Source organism: Echinops telfairi, unplaced genomic scaffold, assembly GCF_000313985.2.
Source record: "Echinops telfairi isolate 266 unplaced genomic scaffold, ASM31398v2 ScPeMD7_7420;HRSCAF=8458, whole genome shotgun sequence".
NCBI classification, from domain to species: Eukaryota; Metazoa; Chordata; class Mammalia; order Afrosoricida; family Tenrecidae; genus Echinops; species Echinops telfairi.
Window position 1 is genome coordinate 28,450,920 of NW_022111320.1, and position 17,866 is coordinate 28,468,785.

Sequence of the window (17,866 nt, forward strand, 5' to 3'; positions counted from 1 at the left end):
CCCTAACCAGCCTTGAAGTAAATTGTCTCATTTAAGGAACATTGTTGAGGACTTTGAAATTAAAAATGGACAGTTTCAGCTCTGAGACCTAGAAATCTGGAAACAATGCCGCTCCCTCACTTAAAACGTGGAAAATGTTGGTTGAGCAGACTGCAGTGAATGACTTTTCTTGAATCCGTCTGACACTATGAGGTCACGGGGTTACCCATTCAACTAAGTTCTGGGAGAACAGGTATCTGTTGGGAAAAAAGGAGAAGACCTGGTCCTTGGGACCAACTCTCTGGGGACCCTATCAATGTCACCGAGCATTTGTAATGACTTTCTAAGGCACATGTGGACTAGTTTTAGAAGTTGAATCCACCCACTCACTGCCATGGAGTGAAAGCAGGCTCACAGTGACCCTCCGAGGCTTGCTGAGACTGTAACTGTTTAAGGGAGTAGAAAGGTCAGTCTTTCCCTAGAGAAGCTGCTGGGCGTTTTGAACTGCTGACCATCGGGAGCACAGTTCAACTCATAACTACTCCACCACTAGGGCTCTAAGTTGAATGGCCTAGGGACCACATATATACGTGGAGCTGGCACTGAAGGTTTTCTTCCAGCAACTCCACGAGGAAAGTGAAGAAAATCCTGAAAAAAGTACTCCTTGTGCTGACGAGGTGGAAGAAGGCAACCCAGTTTAAAGAGGCCATTCAGACACTCTCCCTATTGGGCAAAGGAGAAGGGGAAGGGAGGAGAGCTATTAAACTTGCTGCATAGGAGAAGGGAAGGGAGGCCTTCATCTACGAAACTCACTGCTCCTGAATCAATTCTGACTCATCGCGTGGCTATCGGACAGGGTAGAACTGTCCCCGTGAGTTTCCAAGGAGTAGAAACCCTTGTCGTTCAGGTCACTGTTTTGAACTGCTCATCTTGTGGTTAGCAGCCTAATGCATAATCATGACACCATCAGGGGCTCCTTAATCTACTAAAGAGAAGAGTAAACCCAAACTGCTGCCTTCAGGCATTGTCTGAAATCCTTTGCAGCCAGGAGAAAGGAACAAAATAACAACAAAAAAGTAAAACAAATGCGTTTTACTGCCTCTCCCTCTTCTCTGGAGGGAGAGGCAGGAATGGATGATGAACACCAATGCTACTTCAAGATAGAGAACAAGAACACTTTTGAAGGTCACACCTCTGATACCGACAGGCTTAATCAGAATAGCAGAACTCTTGCAATGTATCTGAAGTTCAAGGCATATTTTAATAAAAACTCTGCCAAGCGTTCAAGTAAGTTTTATGTTGGACCCCTAAAGGCCTTGGTCCCTGGTTATAGGACCACAGTGGTAAAAGAAATCTATATATGGTCTGTATAAACCCCGGAGCACATACCTGCAGTATCATTACATGAATGATTGAGTCCCAAGGATGTGAAAGAGTCTGAAGCAGGAAGGAGGAAAAGAGGTGGGTGCAAAATCTCCAGTGGAAGAGAGCCCCAAGCAGTTTAAAATTATATGCAGAAGCCAAAGGAGGTGTCACTTTAGTTGGTGGGCACAAGTTTAATGTGCTACGTATGTCATACTTTCGCGTGAACAATGGTGTGTTCGCAACTTTCGGTTCTGGGTGGTCTCCCAGTGAAGTCTGGCATTAGCTTCCCTGTCACTCACTGTATGAAGAAGCAGACAATAAGTGACATGTGGCTAATGCTTAAATAATGTTTTACAATCAGCCTTTCCTTGAGACTCAGCGATTGCCTTTTACGAGTTTGGCTACCACTCTTTCAAGGGCATGTATTTTAGGGCTGGTAGTGTGTTTTCTAGTTGTAAAAGATGTTAAACATTGAGAGGGACTGCAAAGTAAATTCATGCCATTTCTGAAACTAAAAAACAAAAACGAACCCAAACCAAGAGTTATCCAGTGGCTTCGGAATCATAGTGACCCTCTGGGGTGCCATGGTTGCTGTTACATTCCCCTCGATTCAGTTCCAACTCCTAACGACCCGTCCACTCCTGGACCATCCTCACAATTGTTCTTATATTTGAGCCCATTATTACAGCCACCGTGTCAAACCATCTTCTCCAGTGTCTTCCTCTGTTTCACTGCCATCTACTTTGCCAAGCAGGATATCCTTCTTCCAGGACTAATCTCTCCTGAGAACAGGTCCAAAATATGTGAAACAAAGTCTCACCACCCTTGCTTCTAAGGAGCATTCTGGCAGAGAATAATGTTCCATAGACTTTCTGAGACTCGGTCCTTATGGCAGTAGAGAGTCTCATCTCTGTACTTTTGCACAACTGGTGGGTTAAAACTGCTGACCCTTCAGTTAGTAGCCCAATGTATGACACAGTTTGCTATCTGGGCTCCTTGTGAAATCAAAAATCTTTAAAATTTGGCTAGCACAGAGATGTGCAGTTTTCAGAATGATAGTGTTGTATTTACATAATCTGGTGTTAATTTGAGGATTAAGAGGGTAGGGGTGGAGTATAGCCTGTCAATCAGGATATAGCCAATGAGGACTCTGTGTGGGCATGGCCTTCTCCTGAGGATTCTGGGAACTCCTGTATTTCCTTCTTGGAAGAGGGAGACACTCTCACTCTAGGCTCACTCCCTGTGAGACTGTCAGCTCACTCTCTGGGAGACATTGTAGCTGACAAGACACATGGAACTATGCTAGTGACCTGAGCTGGAGGAATCACAAAGAGACCCCTGCCAGCACTGAGATGCTTACACTGCCACTGGATCCAGAAGATTTCCCACCCACTGGCCTGTGATCTTCCTGCATTTGGCATCACTGAATGTGCTTTGTGAGTCTGAAGAGGACTTTATAGATTGGTATTGGACCTATGGGGTAATATCAGACTTATGGACTTGATCTGGACTGGGCTGGGATGTTTTCTCAATATTCAATTGCTCTTGTATATAAAGCTCTTTCCTATACACATGTGAGTGTCTACGAATTTGTTTCTCTTATCTACTCATACTAATACAGATAGGTATCTTATAGTTTCAAACATGAGCAAAATAATTGTGCTTATGTCCACACCCACAATCTCCTAAAAGCCAAGCTAATCAGCATTTCTGATTAGCTTTTTCAGAAATTACATTTCTGATTCAGAATCAGGAACAATGATTCTCAGTTGTCAGAATTAGAGAATGTGTTATTCACAGGTGGATTGGTGGGGATTACATAGTGACTGAAAGAAACACGGAAAGAAGGCTTGCTTGGACATGGACAAATCTTCTGTTTCTTGACCTAAGAAGGTCACTGTGTTTTAAACGAGAGGGAAAACACATGCATACACAGATAGATGATAGACAGATAGATAGATAGATAGTTAGATAGATAGATAAATAAAGACACTTTTTTCTTTTTACGGTGATGATTTCATGTTCAAAGGAGCCCTGGTGACACTGTCCAATAAACAATGGACTGCTAACCACTATGTCAATTTGTAATCCTGAGTTGGCTGTAACTCTAATACCCATTGCCATCAAATTGACTCACAGTCACCCTATATAGCCGTGGTTCTCAACCTTCCTAATGCTGCAACTCTTTCATACAGTGCCTCATGTTGTGATGACCCCCAAACATAAAATTATTTTTGTTGCTACTTCACAACTATAATTTTGCTACTGGTATGAATAGGGCGTTATGGTATGTAAAAGGGTCGTTCAACCCCCCAGGGGTCGCGACCCACAGGGTGAGAACCACTGTTATATAGGGTTTCTGTTGCTGTAAACCTTTACAGGAACATCCAGCCTCATCATTCTTTTGGGAAGCAGTTGGTGGTCTGAACTGCTAACCTCTTAGCAACCCGACACCTAACCCACACCTCCACCTGGGCTTTTTGTAACACTCGTAGCAGCTGTCCGTTTATTACCACTGATCTTGTTCATAATCACATAAGGAAAATGCTGAAAGTATTTTAAACAGGAGAAAACTGGGCTTTGAGAAGTTAAATGACTTCACTATGTTTTCATGGTTAAGAAAGGACCCAACTTTAGGATCACCTAGCTTTTCTCCCTTTGTTATATGGGAACCATAGATGCATTGTGAGCAATACATTGTTTTCTTCAAAATAGCTTTCTCACTACCTCTCACGTCAACCTTATCATCGTATTCCTAGATGAGAGTAGAAAATATTGGGAAAAGTACTGAACAGGCAGTGGTAAAATCGTGGTTTCTTACTATAGATACACAAGACGTATTTTGTTTGTTTACTGAATTTGAACTTCATGTTCCGTGCATGGACATTTTTCATTGGGCAAATCTGCTGCACGAGAGGCCAAGGATGTCCGTTTGAGGACAAAGGGGCAACTGACAAAAACAATGGTATTTTCAGTCAATTTATATGCTTTTGAAAGTTATACAGTTGATAAGGAAGACCGAAGAAGAGCATTTGCATTTTAGTGTTGGTGCAGAACACTGAAAGCACCAGGGACTGCGAGAACAATAACCACAAATCTGCGCTGGAAGAAGTACAGCCAGAGTGCTCCTCGGAAGCAAGGTTGTTCATCTCCCATCTTTGGAAATGTTGGCAGGAGAGTCTGGTCCCAGGAGAAGGACCTCATGCTTGGGCAAGTATAGGGTCAGTGAAAAATAGGAAGACACTTGACAAGATGGCCTGACAGTGATTGCAACGATGGGCTCAAATATCACAAAAACTGGCAGGATGGTACAGAATGGACAGTGTTTCCTGCTGGGGTTACTATGCACCAGAACCACCTTGACGGCACCGGAAGGAAGGAAAGAGGGAAGATTAGAAGGAAGATAGGGAAGAAGGAGTGTGGGAAAAAAGGAAGATAAAGAAGTGAAGAAGTAAGGAAGATAGGAATAAAGGAGGAAAGAAGAAATAAAAGTTTACAACTGACTAAATGAAGCTCAAGCAGATTATCAAGAATAAACTTTATGCTGAGTCAATTCATTGTAGATGTTAACTACATCTAGAGAATATAATCCCAACTATGTCTAGATTAGTATTTGAATAACAGGGTACCACAAAGGACCACGATAAGTTGGAATCAACTCAGTGGCAATGGGTCTATAGTCTTGACATACATTAGGAAATATAGGGAAAGACATAAAGTAGATTAACTAAATTGAATATGAGGTATGAATGTACCTGAATGTTCTGTAATGTTCATAGCTCTTCCTCTTCCTCTGCCATGATGGTGAGCTATAAGATACAGATTTGTGGTTTGAGCATGTGAGTTAGAGGAATAGAGGAGCCAAATGAAACATGCTTGGTTCATATAGTCATGAGGAGGGATGGACAAATGTTTGAAGTTCACCCACTGGTATGATGGACTGCTTATGTGTACCAGAATGGGTATGGTAACGGGTGGCCAAGTAGTTAATACTTTATATTTCTCATTCATATTCAGTGCATAATTGCATATTGTTTTCTTGGCCTTTCTGTCCTTTCTTATTTTTCTCCATATCCCATATGCTCTACAGAGTTTAATTGTCTTAAACATTAAAGTTACTTACTTCCTGTTTAGAATACTGTTTGAGTTTTGTGCATCCCAGTTACCTTCCTGTCATCTATGGTAACATGGAATATGCTCGAAGGGTGCAGAAAAGGTATATTAAAGAATCACCATCCACCCCTGAAATTAATAAATTCCAAGCCAATTTGGATGATTCCAGATGAGAGAAATGCACTTTCTGCTTAGTACAGATTTCCATAACGTGAGGAGTTTATGCTTCTTCTTGTTTTGGTAGATCTGGAGTAAGCACAGGGATCTAACCCACTAGTACCAGATGAAATTGTTTCATGGTTAGTTATGTCTATACTTTCTGGATTCCACACAGCTATGTCAAGTAGAGAGTGAATGATAGGCATTCTGGGAGATAGGAATTGCACATAAATTCATAACCTAACTGGCTTAACTTCACCATAAAATGCAGAGTGCCCCCCCCACTTTTCAAAGCACTCACTGGGCCTTCTGCCAGTGACCCACTGAGCCGTCAAAAAGGGCAGATTAAAAAACACCAGTTTTGGGTGAAGCGGTAACATCTTGTGTTGTTCAGCTTCAATCAGTGATGTGACAAAATTAAAAAAAAGCAGAGTGGCTTTCTTAAGTCCTCTTCCCTGAACCAAAGGTGCTTTCCTCTTTCGCTTTCCTTTAGCCAACTGCCTTCGTCTCCATGACTGCTGGACCACAAGTGGCTGGCTCTAAAGAACAATAATTTATTTCTCACCGTTTAGAAGACTGATTCTAGGAATTGGTCTTCTCTCTGTTGGCACTGTGGGAAGAGTCTTGCCTCCGTGGCTTCTGTTCCTAGATGCCTTGTCCTTTTTGCGCTCTGTTCTATAACTACACCGCCTGCTCCGTAGATAACTCAGAGACCATTGGGCTGACGGTACACCTCACACTGACAAGGCGTCAGAACCACTACAACTCCTGTTCCAAGTGGGATTTCCCCTCTCAATACAAAGGTTAAGATCCAAACACATATTTTTGGAGGACACCATTAGATTCATAACATCAGCAATGATTCTTTCTTTGAAGAATTTTGTAGGAATTTACCTGCTTAAATATAGTAAGCAATTTACCGGCTTAAATACAGACAATCCCTCCTCCTCCATCCCATTCCCCTCTCTCCAACTCTTCTTCTGATGAAAGAACAGAGAAACGTAACAACCCTACTTGGTTGGTTTTATTTTCATTTTTTATTGAAAGCTTCATCAAAGAAAACAGAAGTTTAAACCTAACATCCACTGATCTACAGAAAGCCCAAGGAGCAGGGGGAAGTGGCAGCTAATTTGACTGTGGTACATATGAACAGAATAAGATAAAACCGGAAACACCGTAGAATTACAGAACTTTCCATGACAGAGAGGGTTGTACAAAAATGCTCTTAAATAAAATTCAAATTGAATGATGTTCCAAAGTTCCAGTAGAATATGGCCTGAAATAAGAATTTGAAAAGAAACCGTGTCCCATTTTTTTCTTAGAAATGAAATATTTCATAGCAAATTCACTTCTACATATTACTTTTAAAATTACGATTCATTTAAATTCTTCTTTTTTAAGTAAATGGAGGTCATTATTTTCCAGAATGATGAAGACTTTGTCAGGTGCCTCCTTAAAATGATTTTTTACAGTTCCTGGAAAGTATGGGATTGCTCCTTTTTAGAGATGTGGAGATAACACTTTGGGGACATGGTGACAGAGCATCTTTAGTAATAATCTAAGATCAGAGGGTTTAAATTACAAAGTATAACTCTGAAGTTACCCTCAGGACATTATTTAAAGTGATCATAAAATATCCACTGGAGTGTCAAAGCCATTTAGCCTTAGCCTGCATACAGTAAAACAAAGTAAAAATAATAAAAATAAAATAAAGCTTTTTGTCAAAGAGTTAAGAGGGCTAAGAATGTGTATTTAACTAAGAGCTGCTATTATATTCTTGTAACAAAATTTGAGTTGACTCCCTTTCCTATTGATTTAAAACTCAGCAGCATAATTGAAATCCCAGCCACCTCCTTTTGAGGGAAGCCAAAGGGTTTGCTAGTTTTTCCTTGAAATTCTGCAAAAATACAGCCAACTCGCAATTCTCTGCTGTGGGTGGGAAAGGAACATTATGGATAATTATGTAAATCCATAGTACATAAAACACTGACCTGAATTTTACCAATGATTTAAAATCCGTCATGATAAATCATTACTTAATTTTAAAAAGAGAGAGAGACTAAATTCAATTTTATCTCCAATTGGTTTCTTTTTCCACCCTCAGGGTGAAATGTTAACAAAAGCAAGTGGAGCCAAAGGCCTCATACTCATGGTTGAAAGAAAATAGAAAAGTGGGGAGGAAAGAACAAATCCACAACATAGCTATTAGCCCTTCCAAAATTGAGAGGGATTGCATTGCTGCAAGATTCAGAATGCTGGGCAGTTACTAACTGCAGCGAATAAAATGGGAGAAATTTCAAGCGTGACTCAGTGGCCTGGAGATTCTTCCTCAAGTTCCATGGTTGATTCTACCTCAGTGCCCCCTTAAATCTTTCTGAGTGGAAATAGCTTTTAAATAGTTCCTCTTAGAGAAATAAATATTTAAGAAGCTATTGTTCCATTGTGACGGAGTGAACTTTTATATGTTGGGTTACGAGATTGAAAAGAGAAGAAATCACTAATGGGCAGAGGCTCCTCTCCCCATCATACAAGGTCCTTGGGTTCGCTCAGGGATTTAGCTTGTGTACTTTCCTGGAATCGATGTTACCCACGAAGGACAATCAACACGAGGCGCACTTGGGTTAAGGGACCAATATAATACTTAAGAATGCATGGACAGAAATGTTCAACGTGAGCTAGACCAAACGGTCTTCTGATGCCACAGTGGATATCACTCATAAAACAAAATGTATTCATTAGTGAGATGCCATGATCGCTCTGTGACAGGAAGGGTAGGATGGGCAGAACCGACGAGCTTGTTTAAATGCTGTCAATCCCTCAGATTGAAGTGAGAAGCTGTCAGTCCCAGTGAGCTCAAACTGCTGAGGCCGGCCAGCCCCAATACCATGAACAAACACAACTCCTAGACACCCCACGCGACACAGGAATCCAGCTCAAGGTCATGGCACGCTTAAAGTACACTTTGATGAGGGTGTGCGATTCCTCACGTGGGCCGGATGTTGTTGCACACCCGTGGATGTCACTGTAATATGAAATCATAGTCAAAGACATTCAACACTGAAACCACGGAAGGGTTTCTCTGTATTTAGAAGCTCATCGGGGTGGTTCATGCACTCCAATGAAGATGGAGTTGTCAAATGCATTTTTAGACTCCTATTAATCTGTGTAGCCAGCCCATTCAATCAAGAAAGAGACTGCACGAGTCCCTGCGTAAACTGAGTTCCATTTTTCATTAACGAAGAAAAAATTAATTGGGCCATTGTAGACATCCCAATTATTTACAATAAATTTGAGGAGAGGAAAACTTTTGGGGATCAACACGGTGGCAGGAGACTTGCAAGCAGTTTCACAAGGGCTCAATGATGTATTCTCTAGGTGTGGTGACATTACATAAATGTCCTCTGATAGCGAGCCTTTTGACTCTCAGCTTTCAATTTCTAGTGTGAGTGTTTTCACCACCTTATAGTTTTGCATTAGAAGAGCGTAGAAGTGAGTTTTATATGCTGTCAAGACCTGTGGCAGATCCGCTGAGATCACAGAAAGAATTGATTCAAGCGAAGCGTAGAAACAATATTCTGAAAAGCTGAAATCTCCCAAAGCAACAAACTATCCCTTGGCAACAGGAGTCAGGTAGAGGATGCTTTGAGAATATTATGCCACATGACAATTTTACAGCATGCTGGTGTTCTAAGACACACTCTCACCACCACGGACCAGCAGTTACTTTTAGATCTATTAGAAGCTCCCATTTCCTTTGGAAGAAATGGCACACATCAGGGAGTTCTCACTAACCGTGCGAGCTTTGCCTCTCTGGACATCTCCTGACCATTAGTCAGAGGGAATCTACGCTTCCACTGACCAGATAGCTAGAGTTTGGTTGAGATTCCATTTATCCCATTTGAACTGTGGCTTTCGTTTGTTTCCTGATGTTTAGACGATGTCTTGGCAGTAGTTAAAGTCAAAAGGAGAAAGGGAAACATTTGAATCAATGTTTGAAAGTTTGGTGAACCAGAACAGGTGAAAAATTAACTTCAACGTTTTACAAATGTTTATACTCTGAAATTTAAAATCACCATCATATATAATGAGGATAAAGTTAGGAGTCTTGTCTGATTTATAGAACACATGTATTGGTTTGCTTTATTTTTCATACACTACAGTGTTGCTTACCTGTTGATGTTTGATTTGATTTTTGTTTTTTTGTTTTACCCAGATTTGATTCTGATACGATAAAATGACAGATAAAAGGAGAGGTTTGAACGTGTGCCATTTTTTCCCATTTTGGGGGGGTTCTTTTAGTTTGAAATAATATATACAGAATGGCATGATGTGAACAATCCAAACACAAAATATGTGGACACATAAACGACAGGTAGAATTGTTTTCTCCTGCCTGAAGTGGCTTAACAAAATGTAGATTACTGAAATTCCCTAGTTGAAAAAAAAACTTCTGAATGTATAAATTAAGCAGCAGTTCTGATTAGAAACAGGAAGTTACCTAGGCACATTCATTAGCCACATGGTAGCTGCCTCTTAGCCTCATTAGTGATTGTGTACATGAGACTTTCTTTGTATCACATGAATCATCTTTTCACAAGTGAAAATGTGTTGGTTTCATAATCAAATGAACCATGCCCAGGACAGTCCTTATTGATACAAAGACGCCAAAGTGAAAAGAATAGAATACAAGGTTTCTATCTATGTTTTTTTATACTCCCTCTACCTTGGGGTCCCACTGATCAAAGATCAAAGTTAAGTGCCACCCTTAGAATACATGAGGAGGTGAAAGATGAACAGGAAAAAAAAAGTATAAATGTAAGACTCTCTCTAAAGCATAGGAAATGTAAGGAAGGGGGAGGAAGCCAGTTGGAATTTCCCTGTTTTCTGGATCCACTTTTGTATCTGATTTAACTGCAAAGATATGGACCACTTCTTCAGATTCGAGTTTTCATCTTATGGGGTTGCACTTAAGAGAACCAGGGTCTATATCAAGACTGGTGCATTGTTCAGTATTTAATAGGTCAGCAATAGTGAAATATTGACTATTTCCAACAACGAACCCTCGTTACTCGTTTCAACTCATTCATATCAAAAGACATTATTTACCTTTTGGATTTTGGTTTTTGAAAGTCTATTCTCCTTTCTTTAGTAGTGCACTGAATGTCTTCCGGATGAAGGCAAGTTTTTGTGACTTCTTGAAAAGTTTCATCCATTTGATTCTAATGATTCATTCAGAAAGCGATTCTACTGAATGATTCAACTAACAAAATTGCATTGCCCTTAATTTCAGGTAAAGCTGTACAGATTGAATATGGATTTTATGAATCAAATAGGCAGAGATTATCTTCCAGGGAAGTTGATTGAATTTAGTTGAGACAAAATTTTGCATCATTCTAAATGCAAATATCTCTCCTTTGGCTTAATGATTGATTAAACCTAATTCTTTTGGTTCTTATTGATATAAATCACATAATTTCTTGATTGTCAACCAGCATTTTAAGAACTTATCTAAATTCCAGTAATCGAATACTCAATCTTTATTGGTCCTATTTGCCTCAGAGAGATAAATGAAAATAAAAAAGTCTATTTTATCTTCTTTCTGGCAATACCAGGATATGGAAATACAGTAGAAAGGGGCAAAAAGATTTCCTCCCTCCCTCACTAGAGAACGAAAGTGATTCTTCATGCTCGATGATGACAAAGACCGAGGTCAGGAGACAAAACCAGAGGCGTCAGAATTTAAAGGAAGACTGTCTTTACACATACAATGTGACCTTTTTCAGGAGACCTTTCACCATTGCACAGAACGTCACTACGCTTTTTAAACAAATGACCTTTCAGACCAGGTTCAGGAAGTGTCTTCAGTTTAAATTTACAGAAAGAAAACCCAACCTGTTAAAACAAGTGTCTGGACTTAACGGTGGTCATCGGTCTAGGCTTTACTATTCCAGAGAGCTAGCGAGGAACCAGAGACACTCTGAGAAGTTAGAGCCAGTTAGCCGTATCAGTTGGTGTCCGTAACTCTTCATCCGGGACTGCCGACGATAGTAAATCCAAGCTTCTACTATCAACAAATGTACGTGAGGAAAAAACCAAACAGACAATCCTTTTTTTTTTTGCAGTATGTAAAACACCAGTGGAAGATAGTTTAAACAAACACAAAGTAGGAACTGGTCCGGCCATGTAGGTCAAATAAATTTTTTAAAAAAAGGAAAAGGAAAAGGAAAAACAACCTCTATCTTCTGGACTGCAATAGGTGTCACTTCATCTTTGGTATAAAATCGGCCATCCATAGGCTAAATTTGATCACAACTAGGAAAGACTACAGAAATTGTCAACAATTTCTCTATCTATTGCTTTTTTTTTGTTTTTTGTTTTTTGCACTTTTTGACCATAAGCTCCTATCTACTTAAGTTTTTTGTTGTTTTTTTAATGCTCTTAAGCTAAGTTTTGCAATGTGACAAGCAAAGCTGACTAAAAACTTTGTAAAGCTCATAAAAAAGACTGCAGATAAAAAGCACTAATGCTTTGCTAGCAATCACGCTTTGTAAATTAAAAAAATCTGCATTCTGCCCCCCAAACACGCATTATTTCTAATGCAGTTGTTTTTAAACCAACATTAATAACTTTACCATAAAATGTTTTTAGCCTTCTAGAATGATTTGTGTCAACAGTTAAGACAAAGTTCATGAAAAGTCCCAGCATTTTCCCAATTTTTGCGGTTGCCATGGTTTCTTTTATCAACAAATTTTCTTCAAATGAAGAAAAGCATTTTCTCTTAAACTGTACAGTTTTTTTCACCCTAAAAACTCATAGTCTTAGACTTCTGTGCCAGTTAAAACTGGCACAATATTTCAATTCTTCCTTGATTTTTTTTACCAAGACGTTGACAGCTTGCCTCGAGAGCCTTTGACGTCCTTAAAATTAAGGCAATTAAGAGTCAAGATAAATCTTACCTAAACTTTTGAAAGAAAAACAATGACAAAAAATAAAACAACAACAACAACAATGAAAACCTTACTAGATTTAAACAAGGAAAAGAGAGAAAGAGTAGCTTAATTGCTGAGGAAGACAAATTCTTCCCACCTGTTGACATTAGGTTTTAAAGGAGAAAGAAAAAAACAATCTATCTACACCTTCAGTAATTCTGACTTCACATGTTCCTCTAGATAAAACGCCAACTTTCTATCTTTGTAGGGTTGCTTGGCTCGTTTGTTTTCCTCCTCTTCTGGGATTTCTTTCTTTATTAAAAAAAAAAGATGGCAAAAACAACAACTGTCAGACCACATGAAGGAACCATTTGCACAGCACATTAAAAATGCTTTGTTTTTCATTGGATAAAGTAGAAAATTAAAAAAATAAAAATTAAAACCCAAAAGCATTCGGTTGATGCCTGTGCAAACTGGAAGCCAACTTCTTGTTCAATGAAGTTTCTTCATTCAAGGCAAAGTGTCAGGCGGACCGTCTTCAGTCCACTTTAGGGTCTGTGAAGACAAAAGAATGCGAGTAGCCATTAAATCAACGCGGCTTTCCAATCAGCCTCAGTGTGCTGCTTCTAGTGAGGTCTCTGGAAGATTCCAAGCTCTTTCAGTGGGACGCTCGACCCGTGGAAGTTATAAGACACATTGGCCTTCTGGGGATGCCAAAATTCGGCAACATTCAAGAAAATATATACTCGGGTCAGAAAACTTGGTTATGTTAGAAATCAAGGTTATTAAGTCAGGAATGTCTTTCCATTCGAAAGCAGTACCACAATCCAATTGAACCGGACATGCAATGCTTCCAATGTGCACAGAAGTAAACATTTTTAGTGCCTGCTTGATGGGCTGACTTCCTCAGACTATTCCTGCTGTTCTATACCTTCAGAACTCCCATGGGGTTGGGGCATCACTAACTCGGTCATCACCTACAGAGTTCCCATTCTATACCCAAGAATGTATGCTGTCCTGTGATATTGACCAAGGTGTTCACAGAAGCCTATTGAGCCAACAAGTGGTAAGAAGTCAATGAAGTTTTGCTTTCTTCCCTGTCCCCGTTCTTCTCTTCCTTCCTAACCCCTCCCCACCCAGATTTTAGATTCTTGAGATAAGAGTCTATGTTTTTTCTTCTTTTATTTTTAATGCTCCTGGAGTCTTGAAGGCTGGTGGGCACATAGTGAGTTAAGTTGAACTAGACACATGCCACTTTTGCTCTCTGCCTGGCCCAGCCCAGATCATGTTTTCTTCAGCTGCCCGATCTATTTTGCAGTGACGAGCTCTATGATGGTTTGCCTTTATTCTTCGCTCTTTGGCCAAACATTAGGATTTTACTAACAACAAACAGAAGTGTGTTACCAAGGATATTTATGTTTGTAGGCTACATTTAGATGAGCATCTCTTCTTTCATAGCACAGGACAACAGGGCAAAAAACCCCAATGTTTTTTTTCTGATGCCTCAAAGTTGGTGGATATAGCTATTGTCCACTATATAAAAGTTAGGGCTGAAGGAGTGCGTGAAAGGTAGATTTTAGTTCTCAGTCTCCTCCCCAAGCTCCTTCTTTGGTCCTGGGCTGCATCCACCACGAGCAAAGAAATTTATTCCAATTTGTAAAACGCCTTCTTACCACCCTTAATGCTTTGAACTGTGTAACATCTTGGACTTGCCCAGAGGAGGATCCTTTCCTAATTTACAACAGCAGTAACAATAACAACAACAACAAAATTACTACATGACCTGGTCAACTCTTTATGAGGCTCCTGCCAGGGAAATGAGTAGTGGATAAAAGTGAATACTGTGATTTTTTTAGCCAACAGTTTACTCATACCTCTCTAGAAAAAATACATTTTATTTTGTATGTTACAAGCGAAAATAGATATTGTTGAAAGAAGGAATACAATTATAATTTTAATAACAGTAGCAACAATAAGGGAAGTTTATTACCGTAGCCATTTGAACCACGATCTACATTGCAGCTGGCTTTCTACAACTTTGCAAACTGTAGATTTACTCAATTCGTTTCTAGAAGTCTATCCTCCTCTGAGAGAGAGGAGACTGGGTGGTTTTCGTTTGCTTGTTGGCTGTTTTTCGCTTTCTTTTGGGTCTATTCTTTCCCCCACCTCATCTTCCATATTAACTGAGCTGAAAATGCCTTTAATAGCAGACAGTATATACCTCTATGCTAATCTCTCCATGAATGACATCTTACTCAATGGATTAAACCGACACAGAAGACCCTCACTGCTCTGTTACTTTATAGGCACTGCCTTAAGAATCATTCACGTTAATAAGTTATGCTGTAGCTATTTTCAGATGTTAGAACTTTACACAAATGTTTCAATAGCATCTCCCGTTACTTGCTTAGCTTTCGATGTGACCTCATTGCGGCCTAAAAACAAATGAGGAGACATAAATGGTTGCTCTCGATATCTTCAGGTTTTCTAGCTTGAGCTGGCAAACAGTTTGAAGAAAAAGTGTGTTGCTATATAATAGAAGTTTATTTCCTCTGCCCACCGTTTCTGTCCTAGACGCAGTGCAAAAGTGCACATTTACATACGCTTACAGATTGCATTGATGTCCGTGAAACAGAAGACTTGTAAATTTTCAAATTGTAATCATTAGCAACAAAAATGTCTTCAGTAGGATTGTGAGACAACTTGGGAAACAAAATGGGAGGCAGCAAAAAAATAAATAAATTGTTATGAATAAGATCATGTGCATGAAGCGATTTACTAGCTGTAAATCACTATGCAAATAAAATGCATTAGAACTCATAAGATTGAGGCCATAAAAGGGTGGTGATCAAGGAGCCAGCTTGCACATCATGAATATACTGACACGGTAAAGAAGTTGGCATTCGAGGCGGGTTTTGCAGAACTTCTGCAGTTGGAGAAGATTAAAAAATAAAATAAAATAAATACTCTGCCACCTTTTGTTTGACATGAAAGTCTTCCACACTGGTAAGAATGTTGGAAGATTCCATATTTGGTGATGCTCATGAGCATAGAATCACTTGAAACTCTCCCATCAGCCTTTCCCCTTCAAGTGGAGGGAACTGATTGGGAAAGAGGATAGTGTGGCCTTGAGGGGGTCTTGTGAAGAAGCCTTGGAGTTCAATTAAGGGTATACCATTTCCCAGTGTCTTTTCTGATGCAAAGTCCAGGGTACAATGAGCTCTGGTGGCCCAGCTGAGTTCCCCTTGGGCTGCTACCACAGCGAAACACACGGGGCACATGTGCTCTGTCCTATGGGCTCAATAAGAGTTAGAACCGACCTCTTCGGAGGGAGTTTGGTTTCGGCTTTTATAATCCCCCTGAGGAGCCCTAGTGGGGAAATGGTTTAACCATCAGGTTGCTAACTAAAAGGTGATGCTGTGAGCCCGCCGGCACTGCCACAGAAGGAAGACAGGGTAGTATGTTCCTCTGAAAATCCACTGCTTCCCAATCCGTACGGAGCAGTTTGCCTTTGGCCTAGAGACTCACTAGGAGCCAGAACGGATTCCAAGGTAGTGAGTTGGGTTTATAGGCGTTTGTTTTCCCCTTTAAAGTCACTGCGTGGAACAGATGGGAATGTGCTTTGCAGCTAACAGGAAGACTGGAGCCATGAGTGCTCTGGAAGCCCCTAGCAGACAGGCCGGCGATCTTTCTGAAAGAGCACACTCCTGAAGGGCCGGGAGCACAGTTCTGCTGGGAAACACGAAGAGCAGCCTGAGTCAGGCTGCTACGACGCCAAGCCAACTCCACACCTGCACAGCCTACCCAGGAAGAAGGCTGCGAATAAACATTTTTTTTTAATGAATGTAATTTTAAAAATTAGTATCAAATTAGTTCTCATGTAGACAATCAGGATTTAATTGACTTTTTTTAGGAACTAATATGTAAAAACAACAAAAACATAATATCATGGGAGAAGGGCAGTGTACACCCTAATCCTTCAGAGGTGAAGCATTGGAAGTGTTCTCCCTCTAGAAGGTCTTATCCATTCGTATCTTAATAGCTTGATAATGAACTACAATTAACAAGTGCCTTTTACAGAGTTTAATTCGGTGGCTCCTAAGTTCATTTACTCAGGGAATGCTTCTCCCACAGATCACTGTGAGAGAACAACTCACAACTCACAACTCCAGGACACGGAGGAAAATTTACCTGCAGCACCAGAGATCTAATTTATACCCTTTAAACACAATCAAGCCCACTGCTAACAAGTGGCTCTTGGGTTCAAGCCTCTTTTTGTTTTTTTTAAACACTCAAATGCTTAATCACTGAATCACCAGAGCTTCTTCCAAACCAACCCCAGTCCTATCCGGTTGATCCCAACTCGGATTGGCCCTCTGGGATAAGAAAAAACTGCTCCTTAGGGTTTCCAAGGCCTAAATTAATCTTTGTGGGAGCGGATAGCCTCATCCTTCTCCAGGAGACCAGCTGGTGGGTTTGCACCACCAACCTGATGATTAGCAGCTGAGAGAGTTAAGCACTGTATCACCACGGCTCTTCTTAAATCCTTTTGAAAACTCAAACCACTGCCATCAATTTGACTCTGACTCATAGCAAAGTTATGTGGAGCAATGTTCTACAGTGCAAGCTTTGTAAATATCTACAGAAAGAGATAGCTTCATCTTTCTCCTGCTGGTGGGTTTGAACCACAGACTTTGCCATGAGCAATCCAATGCTTAACTCAGGGTCAACGGGACACTTGTACTCCTGGTTGGGCACTCTAGTCTAACCCTCTCACTCTGCAGAAGAGGAAAATTAGGTTCAGAACGTTGGAGTGACAATGAGTAAGGGGCAAAGGTGGGCTTTTTATCCAATAATAATATAATTATTCTGCATAATGTAATTTAATTTAATTTGGGAACTTAGTTCTATTTACCTTAAGGTTTCCTAAATAACCCAGGGAAAAATAAAATTAATTGGATAGACATTAGCATTTCCATCGGATTCTCAAAATAAAACTGCTATACAGTCTGCCTTCTGCTTATAAGTGATCCGTCTCATTTGCATCACTAGCCCATTTTTAACAATGGCGAGGAGGAGTATGCATATAAAATGTGAGAACCAGTGTTTTATCTTCAAATATGGAATTGGAAATATTAAAATATTGCAGATATATGTCCCAGACATAATTCTTTTAGTCAGAGGGATGCCATTTATCTCTGTTACATTTTTCCCCTATAACCTACTCTTGTAGTCCACTTTCAAATGCAATTACTATAGACGTGGGAGTGTTAAATATACTTGTGATGGCTTTAGCTCCTTTTCAGGGGCATTCACTGCCCT

At 40.1% G+C, this 17,866-nt stretch overlaps 1 protein-coding gene and 1 non-coding gene across 4 annotated transcripts in view; one reads left to right on the plus strand and one right to left on the minus strand.

Moving 5' to 3' along the window:
* Positions 1–5,897: 5,897 nt before the first annotated feature.
* On the plus strand, positions 5,898–6,033 carry LOC115872139. The gene has a single exon (XR_004047678.1). It is a non-coding gene; the product is annotated as a small nucleolar RNA SNORA21 (small nucleolar RNA).
* A 601-nt stretch (positions 6,034–6,634) lies between these two features.
* Positions 6,635–17,866, minus strand: part of RBMS3 (RNA binding motif single stranded interacting protein 3) — an 889,171-nt gene continuing 877,939 nt past the window's right edge. For all 3 annotated transcript variants that reach the window (XM_045297515.1, XM_045297514.1, XM_045297513.1), the window contains one exon: positions 6,635–13,099. In XM_045297515.1, coding sequence (XP_045153450.1) covers positions 13,093–13,099 — 7 coding nt within the window. In that variant the 3' untranslated portion in view covers positions 6,635–13,092. The remainder of the gene's footprint in view (positions 13,100–17,866) is intronic.